This window comes from Rousettus aegyptiacus, unplaced genomic scaffold (genome assembly GCF_014176215.1).
Source record: "Rousettus aegyptiacus isolate mRouAeg1 unplaced genomic scaffold, mRouAeg1.p scaffold_m13_p_5, whole genome shotgun sequence".
In the NCBI taxonomy this organism is placed as follows: Eukaryota; Metazoa; Chordata; class Mammalia; order Chiroptera; family Pteropodidae; genus Rousettus; species Rousettus aegyptiacus.
Window position 1 is genome coordinate 6657084 of NW_023416308.1, and position 24890 is coordinate 6681973.

The window sequence follows — 24890 nt, forward strand, 5'->3', positions numbered from 1 at the left end:
TCCCTACCCCAGAGTGCTGTTTTAAGGGTTAAATCAGATGCTATACAGTAGAGTGCTTAGCAGCTCACGCCCACAGTAATTACTTGGACGAACTGTGTCAGATCCTCACCTACCCTCATCCTCCAAATCCAGACCATGGGCCCCTTCCAAGCTGGTGTCCACCTGGTATTGCTGATGGCCCCTCTTTGTCTCCCTAACCCAGTGGGGGGGGGGGGATGTCTCTGTGAGACGTGGCTCATGTAGCCCCATCCCCAGCAAAGGGGGAGTGGACCCTTCAAAGGGCTGGAACATGGTAGGCACTCAGCATCTTGCCGGGGAGCAAATGACTCCACCCTAGACCTGGCAAACAGTGGGTGCCCAATAATTTCCTTTTGTGTGGACAACTGAGCATACAGCCATGTTTGGGAGGCCCCGTCCCACCTAGCCAGGAAGAGGCTTGACCAGACATGGGGCCACCGAGCAGGGTAAATTCTTGGTGGAGGGACTGGGAGTTAGACTGGGACTTAAAGCCTTTTCCAGAAGGGGGAGAGGCTGCTCTCCTCCCTGCAGCCCCCTCCCTACCCCTCCCAGGATGGATTCCCCCGGCTTCAGCCAGGCAATGGAATGTTGTGTGGATGGTTGCCTGAGCAACCAGGGCCTGCTTGGTGGCAGCCTTCTGGGAGTATACCACACGGTGCTGCACCACCCTCCATCAGAAAACCCCAGGGCCTCCTAGGCTTCTGCAAATTCCAGCCAGGTGGAAAGAAAGCCAGGGGAGTCCTGGGGAGAATGGCAGTGTCCCGGGAAGAATATTTCCGACTGGCTTCGCAAAAGAAGCAGCCTAAGTGAGTGCCACGGAGTGGCAGGGAGGGCTGGAAGGAGGGCAGGAGGGGGTGGGATGGCCTATCCTCTCCTCCTGCCCCCGGGGTCCTGGCTTCCTCGGGCTGGCTGTTCATGGTGGGAGATGATCGCCCCCACTTCACAGATGAAAAAAAACCAAGGCTCAGGAAGAACCAGCAACTTCCCCAAGGTCTCAGGGCTACTTAGAGTAGAGCTGGGTCGGTAGCCCAGGTCTCTAATCTGCCCTTGATCCAAGCCCCAGCTGAGATTAAGTCATTGGAACCCAGGTGGGAAGGAATTGTTCTGTGAACTCCTGCTGACCCCCGTGCCTGCAAACCAGGTTTTAAAGGAAGGGTGGAGGAAGCTTGTCGCGTGCCTGCTTTGTGTTCAGTGGTTCCGTCTTAGAACCTGTAAAATGGGAGGGTTTCCCCTGGACCGGAGCTGGGAAAGCCTTGCCGAATGGAATATTCGTGCGTCCCTTCTGCTCCCTACATGACTGACCGTGTGGGGCTGTGTGACCAGCCCCTCCTCTCCCAAAGAGCCTGTCTCCTAGCACCCAGATGCCTCCTGGACCCCGCCCTGCGCAGGTCTAACAGGTGTCTCAGTCTCAACTTGGCTATAGCAAGGAGCTGATCTCCCCTGCCCCGCATTGAGTCTCCGTCCAATAGCAACATCCTTCGAGCTCCTAGGGGCACCTTGGATGCCTTTCTCCCTTATCACTCCATCGCCTCGACTCTCAAACTGTATCCAGAACCGACCCCTCCTCGCCTCTCCACTACAAACACCCTGGGCAGAACCACATCATCTCTGTTATCCTGTAACCCGTCACTGGCCTCCCGCAGCCGCCCTGCCCCTCCTACTGTCCTCGCCCCCCACGGCAGCCAGAGGGACCCCTCTGCTCAAAAGCCTCACGTGCCACCCGCCACGCTCACAGTCGAGGCCAAGTCTCCCTCATCGCAGTCGGATCCCACGACTTCTCTGATCTCTCTCTCCTCTCCCCTGCCCTCCCCTCCCCTCCCCTCTGGCCACACTGGCCTCCTTGCTGCTCCTTCCCTTGGGGCCTTGCAATAGCTGTTCCCTTGGCCTAGAATCTGTTCCCTGCCGATACCCACATGGCTCGCTCCCTCTTCCCCTTCCGAGCTCTGCTCAAATGTCACTTCCTGGAGAGAATTTTCAACCCCTGCATTGAAAGATTTTTCGCCTTAGTACCTACCATGTCCTACCATTGTTTATTATTATTTGTTGGCTTTATTCCCTGTGGCCGCCAGCAGATGCCAGGCCCTGTAAGGCAGGGGGTTTTGTCTGTCTTGCTCCCAGCTGCGGCCCCAGTGCCTAGAACAGTGCCTGGCGCAGACTAGGTGCTCGGTACAGTTTGTGGAATGAGTGAATAATTCAACATCCAATAGATGGTTAATGGGGGCATTTCGGGCACTAGGGGGAGTTTGGGGGTCCTGACTCTTGCCTCCTTCACCCCCACCTCCTCCTTGAGCCCCTCCAAGAAGACCCAGGAGCAGAATGCAGACCACTTCCCACCGGTGCTGCGTCTCCTGGAGAAGAGGCAGGAGCTGGCAGATGTGGACCAGGAACTGCGGGCCCAGAAGGAGGTGAGCCCCTACAGCTACCCTGAGACTTTTTGGGACCCCTGGCCAAAAGAAAAAAAAAAATTAGTGGTGAGCAGGGAAATGGGAAATGTCAGAGCCAACTTATTAGCTCCAAGGTCCAAGGTAAGTCATTTCACTAATCTCAGCCTTGGTTACCTCGTCTGTCAAATGGGTGTCAAGCAAGGTCAGTTGTTGGTGCAAATTAATGTGCAATGAGCCCCTGGAATGTATAGGGCACTGCACTGGGATCTAGTGGTCTCACCATGGTCCCCGCCCTCGTGGGGCTCGCAGTCTAGAGAAGGAGACAGACTAGTATCCAGCCGGTGACTGCTATGAGCAGGGAAGCACTGAGAAGGAACTGTGGGGGCCCAGAGGAAGCCCCCCTCTCTACATGGGGGTGGTCTGAGAGGGCTTCCTGGAGGCAGTGACATCTTAGGGATTGCTGAAGGGCATGTGGGCTTATCCAGGAAAGGGGGACAAGGTGAGGAAAGCAGGAACGGGCAGAGGAAAACAGCATATACAGAGACGGGAAGGCAGGGACAAAACGCAGGTGGTCAAGTGGCTGGAAGACAGTGTCAACGGACAGCGGGCAGGAATGGTGCGGGGGAGGGGCTGCAGGAGGCATCTGGGCCTCCCCCTGCGGGGTGGGAACCGCGGATGGATTTGAGCAGGGGCGCAGCGACAAGATCAGGGACAAGAGACGGGGGAGGTTACGTGGAGCCTGAAGGCGCTGGATGCCTTGAACCTCCAAACGCACACAGGGCCCCCTCCTCACCCTGCAGGCGTTCCAGACCACGATGGCAGCCCTGAAACTGCGCCGGGAGCAGTTGGAACAGAAGGAGCGGGAGATAAAAGGGTCCTTTGTCCGCTTTGACAAGTTCTTACAGGTAGGTGGAGCCTGCTCTGAGGAGGCAGGTCACAGGGTCACAAAGTCACAATCCCATACGGGCCAGACAGGTCACATAAATTGTAAGAGTGGGCTTACGAATACAAAAAAGAGTGATGGGAAATAGGGAAACACGCAGGCACCGCCCGAAGCATTCGAGTGTTTTTTAAAGCGTGGGTAGGAGTGAGGGACCCAGATCAGATTCTGGCTGAGTTTGGCCCGTGCGCCATCTGTTCGCCACCCACTGCTTAACACGCGAATGCTGGGCGCGGGGTGGAAGCCGCGAGCTCCGCAGTCTTCCAAGTCCAGAGGGAGGGTCGTCGCCTCCTCTCCATCCGTCCTCCCCAGGACTCCGAGGCCCGGCGCAGCTGCGCACTGAGAAGGGCGGCGGAGGAGCGTCACCGGACCGGGAGCCGGCAGGCCGAGGTGCTGCGGCTGCGGGCCCACCTGGACCAGCTGCAGCGGGAGCGCGCGCGGCTACAGCGCCGGCTGCAGCGCCTGGAGCCCTGCGCGCGCCTGCTGGGGCAGGTGCTGGAGCAGCTGCCCGAGGTGAGCGCCCTGCAGGAGGTTTGCGGGCTCAGCGCGCCACCGTGCACTCTGGGAGGCCTCGTGAACAGTTTTGGAAGTGTGCACTGCTGGAACACTAACTGTATGACAGGAATCACCACTCACTGGCTATTAAGTGTATGTCAGTGACATGCTTTGCTCTCGAATTCTCCCCGGAGCCCAATGAAATGGGTCCTGTTATTGTCAACCCCATTTTACAGATGGGGAAACCGAGGTTCAGAAAGGTAGCTCTTACTCAAGGACACGTGAGGGGGGCAGGGGATCCAGGAACTCAGGTATTAGCTGAATGACACAATGAACAAACATTAAGCACAGGCGATGAGTTTAGCTAGGTTTGATGGTGGAGGTGGGGAGGAGCGAAGTAACCCCCACTTCTGGGGCAGGGGCCGTGCGATGCCTGCATTTCACAGGTGGGCTGACTGGGGAGGCGCTAGAGAGCCAGGAGGCTGGGGAGAGGAAGGGGCTGCAGCCCCGGGTGAGTCCCCACCCTGACCCCAGCGCAGTTCCAGGACGTCTCCGAGCTGGTGGCGCGCTTCGACGCCCTGGCCAACACGCAGGCGGCGATGAGGCTCACGGAGCGCCAGCAGCTGGGGCAGCTGGAGGAGGAGCGCGCACGGCTGCAGCGGCTGCGCGACACCTGGCGGGACGAGCTGCTCAGGCTCCGCCAGCAGCGAGCTCAGCTGCTGCAGCGCCTGGAGGCGGCACGGGAGCGCACGCTGCAGTGGGTACGGCCGGCCGCGAGCACGTGGGCGTCGGGACTCGGGCCTCCCCCGCCAGAGAAGAGTGCCAGGGTTGATGAGAACAGATGGGGCGGTGCTTACCCCAGTGAGGCGGCGGCACAAAAGCGCTGGTTTCAGGCATCGGAAAGCATTTTGGGGCACGGGAGAGCAGTCCTAGCAGAACCTGACGCCGGTCCTGCACGTCTCTCGCGTCCGTACCTGGCTGGTGGGAAGAGGGTGGGAATGAGGCTCCGCCCTCCTCAGGCCCGCGCACCGTGATTGCGAGGGCGCCGGCTGTTCCCCAGGAATCCAAGTGGGTTCAGATCCAGAACACCGCGGCCGAGAAGACCCTGCTCCTGGGACGCAGCAGGATGTCAGCGCTCAACCTGTTCCAGCTCGTGTGCCAGCATCAGAGGCAGCCACCTGCCCTGGACGTCGAGGACACGGAGGGGCAGCTGGAGCAGGTGAGGGCCCCTCTTCATGGCACCTCCAGCCCCAAACCTTCAGTTCAGGAGCATTGTGATGCCTGAAATCCCACCCCTCTGGGTTAAGCGCGACCTTCCCTTCTGCGGTCATGCGCCTAGCGCCACTGATGTGCGCTGGATGGCGGCCTAGGCCCCCTGCCTAGGAATCCTGGCTTGGCCTTGGCTCTGACAGTTGTCTGCTAGGTGACCAGAAGGAAGTCGTGACCCTCTGGGTCTGCGTCATCACTTACACAGGAGGGCCAGGGTGTAAGCCTAGTGACACACGACGTATGTTTATGCCAAGAGTCCTGCGTTTCTCCCAAGTCAAACAGCACACACGACCTCATCCCTGAGAATCCAGGAGGTTGAGACTCGCTTTTAATTAATCCTGACCCCCTTGCTCCCAAGGCCTCGGCTTCCCTAGGGAGGGTGAGGGCGGCACTGTGCAGTGGGCTTCTTTTCTACACGGTGGCCGCACAAGTGTGACCATGGACTGAGTATGTCCGGTTTTCTGTTCATTCAGGTTTGCAAAGGTGTGGAACACACGACCTGGGTTACGGCGGAGGGAGGGGCTTCTGATTTCAGACACTCATTCTATTTCTAGGGGTTTCCCAAAGCCTGACCCTCTTGAAAAGTGGGAGAGACACAAAGGGAGGCACCCACCTTTCCCCCGCTTACCACACCCCTGCCCTGCACCTTGTGCCAGGATTCCAACCAAACGCAAGAGCCGGGTCCCCAGAGCCTATCTTTGTGCCACATCCTGAGTTGGGTGGACGCATGTGGACCACTGCTCTCCCGAGTGTGGCTCTGGTACCCTGAGGCACGAGATGACTCTAGGAGGGACAGAGGCTTGACATGAAGGAACTGTACAAGCCGGTCCCTTTTCACCCAACCCTCTGACCCTGCCATGAAGAAAGGCTGCCTGGGGGTGAGGTGTGTGTGACAAGGTCTTCAACTCGTGATGCTCCCTGGTCTCTGCGCCTGGGACCTCCCCACCCTCCCTTGACAACAGTAGCTGACTGGAATTCAGGAAGTCTCCTTGTCACTGCATTATGACTTCTCCAGTTATTTCTACTCGTGACAAGGGTAACAGACTTTCCCCCCATTTTTGATGGGGATACAGTTTTCTTCTCAGTTGTTTATTTTCGTGACAAATGTGAGGGGAGAGCCCAAAGGCAAGTTCGCTGTCAAGTTGAATTCTTGACAGCGGATCCATGGGTGCTCATTACGTTCATATCAATAAATAAGTTAATTAAAACAAAATAAGGAGGGCCACCCACGGAGAAGATGAGAGTAAGTCATACAGCAGTGAACATGACTGATCAAATTGAAAGGAAAAAAAATAGGGATCGATCTAAGTGAAAATATGACTTTAATTATAATACAGGTGACAGCCAGCTAGCAAATTGCGAAGGCATTGGCAACGAATCGCTCGGGATGCTGACCAAGGCTTTAACAGTCAGGCCGGGTCACCGCCCCTGGGAACCACCACCACTGGGGTCTCCACCCGCACCCTGCCTTGCAGCATCCTGCGCACTAGAGGTGGGGACTGGACACTCAGGGGGTGGGACGTGACCTCGGCTGTGTTGGGGACCCCCAGGTGAAGCTGTTCATGCTGGACCTCTCTGCCATGCTGGCCAGACTCCCGCAGCCTCCAGTCCACGACCCCGGCCCCTTGACTCAGGTGAGCAGGAGGGGAGGGGGCCTCCTCGAGGGAGCAGGGGCGCCTCGTGTTTCCCACGGGGTGTGGGCTGAGTGGCCCTCACGGGAAGATGGGAGGGCCGTGCCCACGCAGACTGCCCCGGGGCAACGTGAGGGGCACACGGCAAGCGCTCAGTAAACGTAGGCTGCGTGGAGGAACCAACCAAACCACCCCGTGGCCTGGGACCAGGTCCTTCCTCGAGGGTTGGGGACATTAAACGAGCTGAGACTTGTCAGGTGCTTGCGACAGGGCCTGGTGCAGATCCTGGTACATTCTAGATGTGTGTTTGTTAAGTCCAGTAAAATCAATGGGACCAGCAAGAGGGTCTCAGGGGGCAGACACCCAGGCTCGCAAAGGCTCCTCCATCACGGACTGGTGCTGGGTGACCAGTGGCCTGAGAATCCAGCTGCCAAAGGCTGCCCTTGACCTTCCAAGGGCCCAGTAGGGGCTGAGGAGCACAGGGCCTGGGGTAGGACAGAGGCCAGGACAGGGTCTGACCTCTGGGTGTGTGGTGGGGCAGCGCTAACCCCTCAGCGAGGGGCAGCTGTACCCTTTGCACCCGGGGCCTGCACCCCATCTTCTTCCCCTAGTCCACTGCCAGCTCTGGGGCTCTCCGACCGCAGGCCACTGACCCATCCTCTGAGCCTCATTTTCTTCATCTGCCAAATGGAAACACCAACAGAACCCACCCTCGGGGGGTCCCTGGTGGGATCACGTGGGACCTGCCCACACGCTCTCAACTCGCCCGGCACACCGGCTGGGGGTTAGTGTCGGGGCCTGTCCCTTCCAACTCCTCAAGTGGACTGCACGCCTGGTCCTCCAGAGGCGCTCAATAAAGGTTTATTACATCAAAAATACATCACTGGGCCTCAGGCACTCAGGGCTCAGACGCTGTGGCCACCACCTCTGAACCCAGAACACAACAAGGCAGCAGGAGCGAGCTGCCAGGCAGGTCTCGGCCTGCCTGGCCCTGGCGGCCAGCTCCTGCGCACCCTTCGCGACCCTGCTCGAACATCCCTGGCCGCTGCCCCCTGTGTGTCATACAGATTCTTTCTCACGGACAACAGCTCCTGCAGCCTCCCCGAAGGCCCCGCACGGGCACAGAGCAGCACACAGGGGACACCTGCTGACTGATGTCCACGCCTGGCCCAAGCGGGGGGCCGAGGGGCGGGGTCACCTCCCTCACAGCCTCTTCCTCATCTTGCCCTTCTTGGCGCCGGCGGCGGCGCCCCTGCCGAAGGCGCCACGCCGCAGCTCCTGGGCGTGGCGCCGGCCGCGGGCCGACAGCTGCCGGAGGCCGCCGCGCTGCAGGAAGCGCATCTTCTGCGCGCGCCGCCGCTGCTTCAGGATCTGCTGCTTGGTCTTGAGCTCGGAGCGCACGCGGCCCGCGGGGGCGCCTGGGGCGCCGGGCCTGGAGGCACCTGCCGGGACAGGGAGTCGGGGAGCTCAGGCTTTGGGCGACTCCCCAGGTCTCCTCCTCCCAGAAGCCTCCAAACTGCCGCCCTGCCCCCACACCCATTGTGTTCGCTGTTGTGGCCCCAGCCTCTGGCACACAGTAGGTGCTTAATAAAGCTTACGGAATCTACTATGGTGGTTAACAGCATGGGACTTCATGCCATAACTGCCAGGGTTCAAATCCCAGCTGGCCTCCTGGACCTTGGGGAAGTCACTTAGTTTCTTTGGGCCTCAGTTTCTCTCTCTGCGAATTACTGAATAATAGCATCTACCTCATGGGTACTCATTAGGAGTAAGAGTTAATATGTGTACAGTGCTCAGAACTAGCCCATGGTAAGGGGTTCCTAGGTATAACTATTTTGATTATAAATCCTTCCACAAAGGTTGAGCGCCCGCTCTATGCCGGGCACCGGGGACCAGCGGTGACTGAGAGAGCGCCGACCCCGGTCTCCATGGACTGCATGCTCTAGGCTTGTAAGATGAAAAGAGGCCACAGCATAACCCTCCTTGGGCAGGAGGGAAATCGGAGGAGGCAAGAGAGGGGAAGGGCCTGTCTAAGGTCACAGCAGCAGCAGCAGAGGTGAGCACGCCACCCGGCCTGCTCTGCCACGTCTCTGAGGGCGCTGACCCCGCAAGCCCCGCAAGGAGGGAGAGAGGAACAGACAATGAGAGAGAGAGACAGAGATGGGAAGAGAGACAAAGGACGAGGGGGAAGAGAGGGCTGGGGGCCGGGATGCGGAGTCAGAGACGGAAGACGAGAAAGAGACGTAGAGAGTGACAGAGAACAAGCGTCAGAGAAAACGAGAGGCGAGAGGCGGAAGCGGAGCGAGAGCCAGAGAGGAGGGGACAGACGGCGACGCCGCGGGAGGAGAGAAGCTGACGGACAGCGCAGAGCACGAGGCCGGCACGCGCCAAAGGGGCCTGAGGGAGAACGAAGGGGCGGGCTCAGGGGCGGGCTCTCGGAGGCACTGGACGCAGCAGGGACCAGCCCCCTGGGGTTGGGGGGAGGGGTGAGCATGGTTAAGGCCCACCCGAGAGCCTGGGGCACAGCCCCAAGCTCGCCTCTCCCAGAGGAGGTCCAGGTGGGAGGGGGCAGGCCGTCGGGTGGCCCAGGGCCAGTCGCGGCCCCTTGAGCCCTTTGTTTCCCCGCCTATGGACGTTCTCAAGCCTCCTCACCCCCGAGGTCATGTGTGGCCAGTGCCCGGCACAGAGCCTGTCCCCACACAGCCGTGGGAGCCCTCTCGGACAGCAAGCTGGGGGCTGGGGGGACAGGCTCCAGGCCCCTCTCTTCAGAGCATGTCAGAAGTCATGGGGACCAGACACCCTGCGGCCTCCCTGCTGCCAGGCCGGGCAGCTGGCCCACGCTGCGGGCATGGAGAACAGGCTGCGGCAGGCAGATCAGAGGACCAAGTCCCAGGTGACCGAACGCACCACTTGCCGACCTGCATTTGGGGGAACAGCCTACCTTGGCCTCGGCCCCGCTTCCCGCCTCTGCCCTCTGGGCCTCGCCGGTGGGATGACCCTTCCTCTTCCGAGTCACGATCATCGATTTTCTGTTTCTGCTTCCACTTCTGATAGCTGGGAAGCTGCATTAAGGAGGCTGCTCGTGGGATCCTGAAGCCCTGGGGAGCCCCAGGCTGCCAGAAGGCCCCGCCCCCCTCCAGCAGACAGGCCCCACCTATGAGGGGTGCGTGGACAGTGCCCCCAAACTCCGCGGGAAACCAGGGCAGGTGTTTGGCCCCGCCCCACATAGGAGACCTGGGGAGAAGCCACCTAGCCCCACCCCTCAGGATACAGGTCCCGCTTATAGGAGCTGCTGATGTAGCGGCCACTTTCGGTCTTGATCTTCTTCTTGTCCTCCTGTCCCGACTGTCCCACAAACCGCTTCTTCTTCCGGTCCCTGCAGGAGAGGAAGCTGGGGGGCTGCCACGGAGCAAGGTGGCCCGGGGGGGCCTGCTCCCCTCGGGGCCTGTTTTCTCCCCTGACCCTCCCACTGGGTTATTGGAGGATTCCAGAAAAGCAGAGTGCCAGTGTCTGGCATGCAGTAGGTGCCCAATAAAAGCCTGTCCCCAGCTCCCCCCAACCTGTCCCCAATAGCCTGAGTCTCGAAGGCAGTGTGGGGGTCACCGGGAACTGGAGGCCCTGGGTCAGGCAGGGGCAGGGTCCCCAACCCCTAGAAGGTTCCCAATCCCCACTCTGCCACCTCTTGGGGCCCTGAGTTGGGATGGGGGGGCATGGGTGTTGCAGGGGGACGGGACAGACAAGGAGCCATCACCCCTGCTGTGTCTGATCACACGGGGACAGGACTGGGCCGACGGTCACGGGTTACCACCGTGCTGTGTAGGACCAGTGAGGGGCCAGCGTGACCGAGTTCCTGCTCTGGGGATCTCAGGGGAGTCAGGACGGGCAGCGAGTCCCATGCCGACTGCGGGGCCACGCGGCAGGCGGGCGGACAGGGAGGGGCTGGGCCGTCGAGCTCACTCACCACCTGAGCTGCTGCCGGCCCCTGGTCAGGTTCTGGGTCTCGTCCCCCATCAGGTCCAGGACCGCGCCGGCCACCTGCTGCTCAAAGGCGCCTCCGTCCCCGCCAATGCTCAGGCTGCAGAGGGCGGGTGGGGAGATGCCGTGGTTGATGGGGGCCCGTCGGGCCCCGCCTGTCCCCCCCATCACACGCACGGACCAGCCAGCCGCTCACCCCCGCTCGCTGTCGAAGTCCTTGGGCCGGTAGGGGACGTAGCAGTCCTGGTCCTGCTGCCGGGCCTCCTCCCTCCGCCTCTTGGCTCCCTGGCCAGGTCCTGGCTGTCGCCGCTTCCGGCCCACGACCTCTGTGAAGGCGTCCTGACAGACGGAGGCCCAGTCACACCGCAGCCCCTGGGGGTGTACCTGCCCCCGACCCCACCCTGGCAGGAGCTGAAGGCCGGGGGCTCAGGGACTTTAAACACTTGGTGTTGCCATCTAGAGCCTGTTTCCGCCTCTGCACACACAGCTCGACCCCACCTCAGGCCCCGGGGGGGGGGGCAGGACAGGTGCTGGGGGCTGGGGTGGCACCCAGGGACGAACCCACAGCTCCGTCTCCCAGGCTGTGTGACCAAGGCAAGGCCTTGCCCCTCTCTGGGCCTGGCCTTGCTCCGTACGGCAGGGACCACTCCAGGGGTTTTCAACGCTGTGTTTTGGCCATGGGACCCCGTGTCCAAATCGGATGTCAGAGGGATGGCCTGAAGGGCGAGCAGACCCAGGGTCCTGCCTAGCAGCCTCTGCTCTGCCTCCTTCCGCCCGCCCTGGACCTCAGGCTGAGACTGACGGTGATGCTCATGACCATGACACGGCCGCCACTGGGAACCTGTCACGTGCGGTCCTGAATCTGCCCAGCAGGCCCAGGACCGGGTACCACAGTCACTCGGCTGCAGTGCCCTGGTCCTGAAAACGGACTTTCCTGCAATTCGCTTGGTGGCAGGAGCCAGCCAGAGGTGACGAGAGGCTACCTGGTCGGTGTCTACCCATCGGTGGGGGGCCTGGCACGGTGCATGGCCGAACCGCTGACGCGTGTGACGTTGGTGACACCCAAGACCCCACCAAGGTGTGACGTCACACATACACGCTGAAGATTCTGAACCCCGAAACACATCTGGCCCCCGGGGCTCCAGGAGAAGGCTGCCGACAAGTACCACGGCCCCATGCTGCAGACGGGGGTGCTGAGGCCGAGTGCTGACTTCCACGGGTGTCAGAGGTGGGACTGGAAGCGCTGTGTCCCCCCCCACCCCGCCCCCGGCAGCTGCTCACAGCCCTGAAGACAGCCCCACGGCTGCTGGGACTTGACCCGCCCGTTCCCCCAGCCCCGGGCCCAGACCCCCCGGTCCCCGGGGAGGGGCCCGCACCTCCACGTCCTCTCCTGCCGCCTGCTCCTCCTCACGCCGCTCGTCCTGCAGTGCCGGGAGGCCCCGGGCGGGGCCGACTGGGCCCTCCTGCCGCGCTCGCCGCCCCTGCTGGAAGCTGGCGATGGCCTTGCGGTCCTTCTGCCGCTTCGCACGCATCACCTGGCTGCTCAGGTCCCGGCTGGAGGCGTTGATCTCAAAGATGGTCTGTGCAGGGGACATTCCAGTCCTTCACCCACCGGCCTGTCCTCCCCGCCCCACCCTCACCAGCCCGGTGGACTCACACGGCATTCCTGCCCAAGTCCCCTCCACCCTACCAGTGGGCACCCTCACCCTCTGCATTTCACAATTAGAAAGGAAGCCCAGAGAGGGCAGGTAACCTGGCCGAGGTCACACAGCTGAGGCAAGCCAGAGCTGGTATTGCAACCCAGGGTCACCTGCCGTTGGAACCAGTGCTCTTAGCCATGACGCGCCAGCTCCTCTCGCCTGGCACTGGCTGGTGGGCCTTCCCTGCTCTTGAGCACACCTCCCCTGGGTGCACGATGGGGCACCCGGTGGGAGTCAAGAGGGGATGAAAGGCTATGGGAAGCCAGCTCGGCAGGCAAGCTGTCACTCCGTCTGTGAGCCTCAGTCTACCTGTCCGTAAGTGGTAGGAGACGGTTGCCACACGGGGAACCAGAACTCGGGGCGTCTCTAGGAATGCCCGCCCAGCCAGCGCTGCAGAGTAGGAAGCTGCGAGCTCAGACGCAAACCCTGCGGGGTGCTGCTGGGCTCGGGCCACCCCCCCAACCCCCACGCGGAGTCCCGCGCCCCGCCGCCCTCACTCACCGCCCGCGAGCGGTAGTTCCTGATGCCGTCCACCAGCCTCAGTCGCTGCAGCTCCTTCTCCTCGAGGCGCGAGCCTGGCGGGGAGCAGGCGTGAGGTCAGAGGTCAGGGCTCAGCGCTGCGGGGCCCGCCCGCCGCCCCCACTCCGCGCGGGGACTCACTGAAGAGCGGGTGCAGGCCCAGCCCCGCGAGGTCCAGCTCCTTGGCCCGCGCGATGGACTCGGGGGAGGGCGCCGGTCTCGAGCGCACGTACTGCTGCTGCGCGTTGTCGGCCACGCGCGCCAGGCCGCGCAGCTCCAGCGACGCCTCCAGGGCGCTCCGCAGCCCGCAGTCCTCGTCGTCCACCACGCTCTGCGGCACCCGGCCGAGCACGCCGTCCCCGCCAGCTGCACCCGCCACCCCCCACGGAGCCCTGTCAGAGGCCTGCCACTGGGCCACCTGCCCGCAGCCCGCCTCCCCGCACTGGCCTCACTTCCACCCCGGAATCTCAGAATAACCCCCGCCGTTGCCAACGCGCACTGTGCGGTTAGGCCTATGATGGCTGGATCTGTCCTGAGCATAGATAGACTTTTTTGTTATTATTCCCTAAACAATACAGTGTAACAACTACTGGCATAGCATTGACATGGTATCAGGTATTAAGAATAACCTGGGGATGACTTAACGTCTATTGGAGGATGTGCGTAGCCTATACGCAAATGTTACGTTGTTTTATCTAAGGGACCTAAGCATCCTTGATTTTGGTATCTGCGGGGGTCCTGTGCCCAATACCCCTCAGATACTGAGGGATGACTATACAGGGGTCTTCTCCTGGGGTCAAACCCAGCCCCACCCCCTTCCAAAGCCAAGACAGCTTTGTCCCCTGCCCGAACCATGAACTCTGCGGGTGACCCCAGCCCCATCCCAGCCTCCACGTACCCGAGGGCTCCTTGTTGGGGCGGGCGAGAGTGAGGGCACGGCCTAGGAACAGGTGCAGGTCCAGCAGGTAGGGGACCTCGTCTGGGGCCACCAAGGAGTAGGCAGTGCCGCTTCGGCCAGCCCTGGCCACACGACCTGCAGGAGGAGGTGGCCAAGCTTCAGCAAAGGAAAAAGACCCAGAGCCCAGTACAAATGTCACCTGCCCAACCCTAAGGGTGCAAGCCACGCCAAGACTGTACCTTGCTAAGCTGCTGTCCCTACCTACGAAAGGGGAAGGGGCATTGACGGCCACCAGGGTCACCTGCATGAGCGCCAACACAGGGCTCTGGGAAGTCAGCAGAAACAAAGACAAGGCTCTACTCGCTGTCAGCACTCAAAGCCTTCAGCATCTGCACCCTGGGAGATTCTCTCCACAGACATAACCAAGGATGCAAAGGTTCACGTACAGTCTCCTGCTGCTCTGTCTGGCACAGCCCCAAGCGGGAAACCACTTAAAGACTTAAGGAGAGAGCGCTGGTTAGGTTAATTCGCTAATGACTACGTGGTGGGAGTTCCGCAGCGGAGGAATGGGGCCGGCAAACGGGCCGCATGGCCAAACCCACAGCCTGCCCTTCTGTGTGGATAAAGTCTAACGGCACACAGTCGGCCTCCTCCGTTTACACGCCATCTCTGGCCGCTTTCGCGCTACAGGGGCTGAGATCAACGAGACCACATGGGCCCCTGAGGCCTGAACCATTTACTATCTGGACCTTAACGGAAACAACTTGTGACCCATCACGGAGTGACATTTAAGGGTGAACGAAAAGCCTGCGTGACGTACGCTGATGCAAGAAAAAGGTGACAGAAAAGGACGTTCGGCGTGATTCTAAGTTCGTGCCAAGTAAATCTATACGTAGCATCATTTTGGCGTGTTTCTGCAGCTTGCAAAAACAAAGTGTCACCGCGTCTGGGAGATTCATTTGGGGTGGTCTGATTTACACACTGCTGGTCACACGGTGCATGAGAAATTCCCCTTGGGGGGTTCTGGGAGGCCCCTCAAGGAATGCGCAGAGCCAGCTCTTCCCGGGGCAGTAGAAACTGGTGAACAGCGAGCAGCAGCCAAGGGAGAAACGAGCCCCCGGTCCTCCACCCGGCACTCTCCGGTCACATGCAGACACTCGACGAACCCGCCCTGCAGATCCTTCTCACACACACACCCCCTCACCTCTATTTATAAACATGTGCATGAGTTCAAGGGAGGCAAAGAAAGTGAAAGGGTGGGTGCCAGGGGCTGGTGGTGGTGGTGGGGGGCAGGAAATAGCGAGTGGGTGTTTAATGGGGGCAGAGTCGGGAAGGTGGCGCTCTGGAGGTGGACGGTGGCGCCGGAGGCAGAACGAGGTGAACGCACGTCACGCCGCTGAGCTCGCCCCTAACGGCGGTCAAGGCGGTGACTGCGCGGTACGTGTGTTCCACCGCAACTTAAAAACGGAAGGTGGCAGCGGCAAAGGACAGGCCCAAGTGGCAGCAGTGTCGTCGGAGAGGCGGTGACAGCGAAGAGGAGCGGTCCGATCCCGGCCGGCCCTCCTCGCCACCTGCGTGAGGCCTGGCCTCGGGCGCCCCACCAGTGGAGCGGAGCCGATGCGGCTGGGCCCGCCACACGGGTGGTCGCGACAACAGAGAGAGGCGCCGCGGGTACAATGCGAGGACCAGGCCTGCCAGGAGCGCTGGGGGAGCGGTCCCCGTCACCGTCACCAGGGAGGGGCGCGTCCCCTCTAGGCGCTTTGCTTCAGTTCCCAATTTTCCTACTGTGTGTCTGACTTTTGAAGAATCATACGGAGTGAGTTGCCTGGGAGGGCTGAGGGGCAGGCGGGGCCTCACCTGCTGCCTGACCGGTCAGGAGATGCTGTGTGCGGGATGGGCGGGGGGCGGAGGGCTGCACAGGCGCCCGGGGCGGGGAGCTGAAGGACAGTCACTGAGAGGACTTCGGGGAGGCGGGGGCTGAGGGGCCACGTCGCCCAGTGCCACGACAGGAGAGAGAGAAGCCGGGACAGCCCGCTGGCATCAGGCCTGCATTGCATCCCGCCAGGTCCTGGTTGGTCGGTGGGGTCCCTGGGCCTCGGTCTCTCCACCTCCAGCAGCAGGAGCCGAGCCCTGTACCCTCGGCTCCCCCCAAGGCTCAGGGCCGTTGCGGGCTCCTTACCTACACGGTGCAGGAACAGCTTGCCCTTGGCCGGGAAGCTGTAGTTGATGACGTTGTCCAGCAGCGGGATGTCCAGGCCCCGGGCTGCCAGGTCCGTCACGATGAGGGCGGAGCACTTGCCGAGCGAGAACTTGGCGAGGTTGATCTTGCGGGCTGTCTGATCCAGGGCACTGTAGATGTGGGCGCAGCTCACCCGCTGGGCCGTCAGCAGCTGCTCGGGGCCAAGACGCGAGGGGGGAGTCGGGTGAGGAGACTTGCAGGAGAGGAGGGAGGCCGGGCCGTGGCGGGCATGCCGCGAGGGGCGGTAAGCCTCACCCTCACTCCGTCGCTAACCAGCTGCAAGACCCTGGGCAAGTTACCTAACCTCTCTGCACCTTCACTCTCCTCACTGCAGAATGGGGAGAACAACAGTTCCTTCTATGTAGCTTTGTTGTGAGGATTAAATAATACACAGGCAGTGCCGGGGACAGGGCCTGGGACATAGGGGGCACTGTGAAAACCTTGCGAGCTGTCTTTAAAAATTACTATTTTGGTTTCCTTCATCAGTGACCCCAGCAGCTGCATGCACGGAAGGAGCACCGTTAAATGTATGTCAAATAAGTGAAACCCAGTGAACTGTGTCCTCAGATAACAGCCCCCAGGTGTGGCTGACTGGCGGGGGGCGGGGGTTGGCGGCACAGACTGGGAAGGGGCCCTGGCAGTATTTGGGGCATGGGAACTCCCCACTTTGGTCTTGCCGAAGGTCACAGGTGTGCATGTATGGAAAAACTGAGCCAGCTGCTCGTTAAGATTAAGGCACTTTACACAGCTTACCACATGCCTCAATTTTAAAGAGAGAAATCCATGCCACACTGAAAATCGACAGAAAAATGACAGGATGGCTAGGAAATACTTCAAAATAACCTGGAGGGGGAATAGATGAATCAAGACTGGCTGTGAGTCACTGACAGTTCATTAAACTATTTTCTAACTTTAGTATGCATCTGAAATTTTTTATAATGAAAAGTTTGAAAGGATAAAAAAACGCGTCACGCCCTGGCTAACCCCGTGTCCCGCTCTGGTGCTGCCCTCTGGTGGCCACGCATCAAACTGCAGCCTCAAGCTAATGATGGAAATGCAGGTTTGCCCCAAGAGACGGGTCCCAGCGGTGCCCTCTCCAGGCCCTCTCACCTCACTGAGGTACTCGGCGTGGTGCTTAGTGGCCACAAACACCACCGTCTGGTCCTGGGGCCGCACCACATTGCGCAGCAGGTGGAGCAGCACGGCGGCCTTAGTGTCCTCCCGCGCGAGGAAGAAGGAGGTCTGCGGGGAGAGGGGCCACGTGGGTTGGCTCTCCAGGCCTGGGGCGGGGCGGGGCCTGGGGAGGCGCGTGGGTGGAGCTGCACCTTAAGCTGCTCGTTGAGTTTGGCGTCCACGTCCAGCCGGATGAGTACGGGCTCTGTGAGGCCTGCAGTGGGCACAGAGGGTGTAGGGCAGTCACTGGGGCAGGCCCCCCAGGCTCCAAGCCGAGTCCCCGCCCCCTCGCCCCCCCCCGCCCCCCCCCCCCCCCCGTCCTGCTCCCCCAGCTCACTCACCGGCCCGGGCGAACTCCACCAGCATTTTGGGCAGCGTGGCAGAGAACAGGACCGTCTGTTGGCCCCCAGGAAGACGGCTGATGATTTCCTGCAGCTGCTCTGCAAACCCCATTTCGAAGAGCCTGTGAGGGCGGAGGGCAGAGGGCAAAGGGCGGGATGGGTGAGGAGAGGGGCTTCCAAAGCCCCTACCGCACTTCCTCCCACGTGCACTGGTGTTTGCCTCACGTGTCTTTAACTCGGCTCACTTTTTCCCTATTTCACAGCTTCCTCCTAAGCAATAACGACCTGAAATCTTGGGCTGGTTATGTCGTTTGCTACAAATTCGTGTTGCAGTGGATGACTGCGGCCCTCGCTGTGCGTCGGGCCCCGTTCTGAGAACGTCACAAACATCGGCTCCCGAGTCCCCGCAGCCAGCGCGCTGTGAGGTGCGTTATTTTACCCCCTCTCTGCAGCGGAGGCCACCAAGGCCTCAGACCCTCGGTGCTCTGCCCTAGTGCGCGGAGCTAGGATTTGTTCCCGCCTGCGCTCTCCACTTTGTGTTCCTTTCCTATCTTTGAAATCACGTGTTTGTTGTTGTTTTTACGGTTCTTTCCACTATTCCCAAAAGCAATATAAAGAGAGGCTGTTGGTCCCGGGAGCCGTCGGCTCTGATGACAGCTGTGCTGTGTGGCCAACGGTGGCGGAAACGCGGCTTTGATCCCGGCCAGAAAGGTCTGTCCTGCAGAGCCCGTCCTCTCCGCCAGCCCCACCTCTCCCTGCTCCCACGGCCTCAGGGCCAACCTGGACACACACACGGGGTGTGCTGCAGCCTCACCTGTCGGCCTCATCGAATACCACGTACTCCACACTCTGCAGCTTCAGGTTCATCTCCACAGCCACGTGCATCAGGCGTCCGGGGGTAGCAATGATTCTGCAAGGGGTGTGCGGGGCAGGTCACTCAGGGCCAGGGACACCAGCAGGGTCCTCCTCTCATCCCCAGCCATCGGCTACCTGGGAAGGGACCCCAGAGCATTGTCCCCAGTCCATACTCACATATCAGGATTTTCATGCAAGGCCGAAAACTGGTCTTCCATTCTAGGGAGAAGGGGAGGTGTCAGCTTGACAATATGGGTCTTTGTCTAACCCTCTCTCCTTTTCAATACCAAATGCCCAGGTGAGTCCCACTTTCTGGCCCCAGGCTTGCAACTAGGGAAGGGCTATTGCTGAAATTCTAGGCAATGGCATTGTCTGGACAAAAAAAGTCAAGTTCAAACATACAAAAGGACCAGTACAACAAAGAATTTCCCAAAGAGATGGGCTCAGCCCAGAATCCACCTCATCCGCTCTCATCAGACTTTAAAAAAGCTGCCTTTGGCCCACAATGCCACCTCCCGACTAACCCTGGAACTCCAGCTGCACCCAGAATCCAGGTTTCCCGGATCTCTGTCCGTGTTCTTAAACCTTTTGAGTGCATACGCCCCCAACTTTAGTCATCCTCTAAAGCACCCTTGGAACACCTGTAGGAGCCAAAATTCTGGGCCAGGCATGGCCCGGGGAGGCACTGCCCACATTCACGAGCTCTAGAGGTAATAAGTGATAACGTGGGCAGAAGAGCAGTGGACAGCAAAACACTCAGAATCGAGAGCGGCCGGTGACAGTGACGCCGAGAATAAGGACGCGGCTGCCCTGTAAGAAGCTGTGGGAGGGGGAGGGTGGCAGGGCGGGAGGCCGAGTTCTACTCTTAGCTGTACTACCGAACCACTGCACGGCCCCCTCCGTTTGCTCACCTGGGAAACAGGTGTGGTGCCTGCCACCTCGGAAGGATGGCAACAGCACATCGCGAAAAATACATTTTGCACGCCTGGACTATGACAAGCGTGCCTCGATTTTTGTGCATTCCACTTTCGAACGGCCCACCATCAGGCACATTAAAACATGCGCAACTGAGCTACCCGTTCAGGTGACCCGTGTGCCACCAGGTGTCTTTCAGGAGCTTCGGAATGTCTGTCTGAGTGCAGTGCTTGTGTGTGTGGAAGTTTCTTTTGGTGCTTTACTGCGTGTTTTCCCCCGGTTAGTTTTTTCTGGGATGTGTGGAGCAGTTGCTGTTGTCAACAAGCCATGCGGGCTTGTCAATCTGACACCCTGGTGGCATGTGCTGGCTCGGCCATGACTGTGGCCTGGGGCGGCGGGGCTCTTACTTGTCCCCACCCAGGATCAAGGCGGTCTTGAGGCCGGTGAACTTGCCCAGCTGTGGAAAGAGAGACAGATTGAGACTTAGGTGAGGGCAAGAGGACTCGGCCAGCTCAGGACCCCGCCCGAGCCCGTCCCAGCCCAGCTGCGCCCCGTCCCTGGCCGACACACCTCCTTGGTGAACTTCATGGTCTGCAGGGCCAGCTCTCGGGTGGGTGAGAGGATGAGGGCGCGGGCCCCGGTCTGGGCGCTACGCGCCTTGAGCCGCTCGAACATGGGGATGAGGAAGCAGGCCGTCTTGCCGCTGCCTGTCCGTGCCATGGCCACCACGTCCTTGCCATCCAGGATCACTGGGATGGTCTGGGGAGAAACGAGTGAGAGGGGCGTGGGGTCATCTCCTGCGCCGAAGCATCACAGGACCCAGTGGCAAGTGGGCAAACCGGGGCATCTCAGTGAATGGGAAGGGGCCTGTCACCCAGCCCTGATCCCATCCTTGCCAAAGCTCTTTGCACACTTCTGGGGACGAGCAGCTCACTACCCCCCACTGTTTGGAACTTCTGCCTGCAGGTTAAGCCAGACTCTACCTCCCCGTCTAGTCCTCTTCCTTGGGACCTCAGAGAAACGTCTCCCTCTCCACTAAATGTCTGAGGACAGTGATCACCGGCCGCAGGTGATAACAGGGTGCCTGTGGGCTGCCTGTCAGAGGTCAGCAGTGAGTGGCCTCAAATGGTAACGTGGCCCAGGGTCCAGTCCCCGCCGCGCTGGGCCCAGCTTTCCCTGCCTGTGCAGCGGCCAAGCGTGTGGGGCTTCACAGTAAGAAGGGTGACAGATGTGACAGCTAGCACAAGGGGCGGCGGTCGAGAGGCCAGACGGAAGGGCCAAGCCACTTGCCCCCCACCTCCCAACCCCATCGGCCCTCCCGCCACGTACCTTCCTCTGGATGGGGGTGGGCACTTTGTAGCCCTTCTTCATGACGCCTCTGAACACTGGGTAGCTCAGGCCTGGGAAAGAGATGGGAATGGCCAGGGGGCTGGGTGCGGGGGCACCGCACCACACTCCGGAAAACCACTGGGGACAGGGGACTCTCACATCGTCACACAAATAGCGAGGAAAAGAAGAAATGCAATTGAGCGAAACGGATAAGATGAACCGAGACGGCAGAGGCGAACCTACCAATCGTGGGGTGTGAACCTTACGTGGGCCGATTTGAACGCTTTTAATGCCTGGGGGTGGGAATGCTGGTGGGGGCTTGGACGGTACTGAGAACTGTGTGTGTGTGTCGGGCGCGTAAGGTCCTGCGTGTCTCGGAAGCGAGCAGGAAGTAGTTAGGAATGCAAGGGGCGGATGTCTGGGACTCGCTTCAGAATCCTCAGGGATGGCGGGGACACGTGGGTAGGGTGTGGCTGCAACGAGACCGACTTTAACACCGTGGACGCTGGTGATGGGGACGTGGAGCCATGATGCCGCCTTCTACGTTCCACATGTTTGTAACGCATGATTAAGAGAAAACGGCGTGACGTGACAGGGGCACGGGACGGGTGTGAGCATGCGTGCAGACGAATGAGGTACATGGCACTGTGGCGGGGGGGGGGGGGAGGCCTCTGGACGCTGGATGTGACCGGGCCTGTGGAGATGGGAGGACAGTGGGAGGACTGGAGACAGGAAAGCGCCCTGGCTTCAGCTGCTTTTTGGCCAATTATCTTTGTGATTAAAAAAAGCAAAAATTAGCTTTTTTCTTTGATTTTTGATGGCTTTTAGCACACTTTTTTATACAGTAACTGGCTGTCTAGATCCCTTTCGTGAGCTCACCATGCATGTTCTTCACCCGACTCCACTGGATGATGTGCGAAAGCTCTTTGCACATTAAGGCTATTTACCCTTCGTCTGTCCCATGGGTTGCAAATACGTTCCCGATACAGCATTTGCTTTAACTTAGTTTACAGTGTTTTGTGGCACGTGTGGGGCTTATTGAAAAAAAGTCAAATCAAACAGTGGTTGGGTCACCTTGAGAAAGGCCTTTTTCCCCCTAACATTAAAAAAACGCTCATCTTGATATTTAAATCCGTGCTCCAGATGCTGAATTGTAAACAGCAAAAAAAGAGAATTCAGCTTCATTTCCATCTGGCCAGGCGTCCCAATCCCCCGCCGACTACTCTCTCTGTAACCCTCTGCCCTGAAATGCCATCGTCACAGAGTGAATCCCCGACGCCTCTGCCTGTTCCTGCACCAGCATCGCCCTCGGTCCTGCTCGAATTGCTCTCTCGTTGTGCCGGGCTCGTTGTCCCCACACGGAGACCCTGACCGGCTCAGAGGCTGTGCCTGCTGCCTCCGTCTACCCAACCCCTACCACAGCGCTGAGCCCAGAGCAGAGCACAGAGGGCCCGGCGACCCCCGCTGCTGCTCCCCCACGGTCCCCGGATGCCCGGCTCACCCACCCATGGACTGGAAGCCTCCCGACTTCTTCTTCTTCTTGTTCTGGGCTCGCACCATCTCCCGCGTGTCTGGCTCCACGTCCGAGGTGCATTCTGAGGTGGGGAAGGTGGGCAGGGGTCTGCCGGGCCCCATCTGGGAGGGAGGAACAGAGAAGCAGCATCACTCCAGGCACCAAGAGACCACTGTGGGCAGGGAGGGTGGCTGTCCTGTTTCCAGCCTGCCCTGGATTCGAGCCGATGACTCTCCTGCCAGATCACACGTCTTCTCTGCAAAAGGGCTCTCCTCTGACTGGGCCACGGCAGGGCAGAGAGGCGGTGAGTGGGCTCTGCAGACAGACCGCCGTGTTTCAGTCCTAACTCTGTCACTTAGCAGCTCTGAGACCTCACGTAGGGACTTACTCTCCCCGAGTCTGTGTTTCCACATGTGGGAAACGGATGACAAGAGCATGTGCCTCACGGGTGTTGTGAAGACGAAAAGCGTTAAGTGTGACGCTTAGCCTGGTGCCCAGTGCATAGCTGGTGACATCCTCATCCTCATCCTCCTGGCCTGTCATTCAAAGCTCTCGAAATTAAAAACTCTAGATAGCCCATCAAAACATCTACTATGTGTGAGGTACTAGGCTTTTCCGAGCTGCCCTGTCCCCCTCTCCCCAGTCCCCTTTCTGATCCGTCACCCCTCCCCAACTCCGGTCTCTCCTGAGCCTGCCTCCTCCTCTCTGCCCATCAGAACCCACTTGACCTAGCACGGCTAAGCCCAACCCAGACGCCTCCTCTGGGGAGCCTTCTCAGACTACAGGGTTGTCCTCTTCCTCTCAGAAATAACATGTATGGAGCACTAATTCGTAATAATGGCTAGAATTTACACAGCACTTATTCTAAGCCAGGCGCTGCTCTGGATTAACCCATTTAATCTTCACAATCACCAGGGAAGTAAGCGCTACTATCTTGTCCATTTTATAGAGAAGGAAACTGAGGCACGGAGAGATCAAGTGACCAGCCCAAGGTGACAGAGACAGCAAGCAGGGAATCAGAGTCGATTTTCTTTCCATTGTGACCCTGTAAGGCCCACTACACTAGGGGTCTCCAACCCCTAGGCCGTGGACTGGTACCCTACTTTACAGGAAAAGTTTGCCAACCCCTCCTCTAGACACATGACATCAAAGTGCCTGGAGCACATCTGGAGTGCAAGCCCAGGCAACACTTAATGAACTAGCAGAATGTATGGACAGCGTCATTTAACTTTTTCTACAGTCCGTGAGGCACGTATAATTATCTACCTTCCACACAAATGGCAACTTCTGCCTTCTACAGATGTGGCTCAGAGAGGTTAAGCAACTTCTCCCATGTCCCACAGCCAGTACGGAGTTGAGCCAGACTTGAACACAGGGATGCACCAGGACAAAGCCGTGGGTCTGAACCGCACACGTGGGCTCTTCTTTGGCACTTAGTACTCTGCCCTCCTCCTGTGCTGTCCATCACCGTTAGGAGTTTCTCCACGTTCACAGAGCACCTACTGTGTGCCAGGCACTGGCTCAGCCACGGGAACAGTGGGATGAGGTCTGGGGCCAGCCTCGGAAGTGCAGACCCCTCTCTTCATACAAACACCCATTTCTTCATCTACTTACCCAGAGCTACTCTGGGCCAGGCACCGGCTGGGCACAGGCGGGGCGGAATAAGGGGCTGTAGCAATTCTGCCTCCTTGGTGTTCACACACCTGCCCTCGCTCCCCATTTGCATACAGTTGGCACTCAGTAGTGGAAACTGCACAGGCCCTGGAACCAGGCAGTCCCGGGTTTGAATCCTGGCTCTCCCACTCGCAAGCTGTGTGGTCTTGGTCAAGTTCCTTTACCCCTCTAGGCCTCAGTTTCCTTCTCTAGAAAAATGACGTGACAATGCTTAGCTCACAGGGTTAGTGTGTGAGGATTAAATGAAAAGGCTCGTGAAGTTCTTAGCACGGAGCCTGGCACAGAGTGAGAGGTCGACAAACCCAAGTTTAATTTATTACTATCAGTTTCGCAGAGGTTGAGGGGAGTCACGGTCCTAAGCTAAGGGATCCGGTTTCCCCTTAATTCAATCTCTCAAGAATACCCTAAACTCTCAAAGTCAGAGCTTCAGCACTCGCACTTTTCATTGGACGAATGGGAATCAGGACCCGCCCCCTGGGCAGGAGGTAGCCAATGAGGTGCGCGCGACCAAAAGCCGGCCAGGAAGGCCCGAAGGCTCCAGCCTTCAGGACCCGGGGCATGACAGGCCTGGGGACACGTGCTCGGGCCGGTGGACCTGCCCTGACCCCCAGACAGCTGACCTCTTCCCACCCTCGGCCGTGCGCACTCCACAACTGGGGAAACTGAGGCCGCGGGACCCCGCACGGAGCCGGGGCTCGGGCTCCGACGTGCGTCCCAGCACCACGCTCCTACCTTCTGGGCCCGGGTGTCGTCTTCCGCCTGGATCTCGAACTCGCCGTCCTCCGAGTCGCTGCTGCGGGCCTGGGAGGCCGCGCCGCGGCGCTTGCGCAGCCCCTTCTTCTTCCTCCACTGGGCCATGGCAGTTCTGGACCGCGGTCCGGCCGCCGGGCGAGTTCCGGCCGCCATGCGGGCCCCGGCGCCGGGAAACGGGAAGGGGCGGAGTCTGCGGGGACGTACCACCCGCGCCCCGGCCGCGCGCCCTCCGCGCGCGCAGCCCCGGGAGGCTGGGAGCGCGCGCACAC

At 59.9% G+C, this 24890-nt stretch overlaps 2 protein-coding genes across 3 annotated transcripts; one reads left to right on the plus strand and one right to left on the minus strand.

Annotated features, from left to right (window-relative positions):
* Positions 1–581: 581 nt before the first annotated feature.
* CFAP73 (cilia and flagella associated protein 73) lies at positions 582–7888 on the plus strand. 2 transcript variants are annotated; one of them, XM_016157500.2, is made up of 8 exons: positions 582–824; positions 2309–2423; positions 3203–3307; positions 3655–3855; positions 4377–4598; positions 4898–5056; positions 6657–6740; positions 7805–7888. In XM_016157500.2, the coding sequence occupies exons 1-8, from the start codon at positions 604–606 to the stop codon at positions 7886–7888; spliced, it is 1191 nt and encodes a 396-aa protein (XP_016012986.2). In that variant the 5' UTR covers positions 582–603. The 2 variants fall into 2 exon arrangements, with proteins under 2 accessions (XP_016012986.2, XP_036076907.1); XM_036221014.1 differs by lacking the exon at positions 7805–7888 and having other exon boundaries at positions 6657–6924.
* Positions 6412–24811, minus strand: DDX54 (DEAD-box helicase 54). The gene is made up of 20 exons (XM_016157498.2): positions 24601–24811; positions 22187–22316; positions 20682–20752; positions 19923–20111; positions 19760–19809; positions 18615–18656; positions 18397–18492; positions 17583–17704; positions 17394–17455; positions 17179–17310; positions 16009–16219; positions 13830–13964; positions 13073–13297; positions 12914–12987; positions 12089–12292; positions 10909–11051; positions 10699–10812; positions 10009–10113; positions 9679–9791; positions 6412–8179 (listed from the first exon to the last, which is right to left on the minus strand). Exons 1-20 carry the CDS (start codon positions 24772–24774, stop codon positions 7941–7943), a joined length of 2631 nt encoding a protein of 876 aa, XP_016012984.2. The 5' UTR covers positions 24775–24811; the 3' UTR covers positions 6412–7940.
* Between the last annotated feature and the right edge of the window lie 79 nt (positions 24812–24890).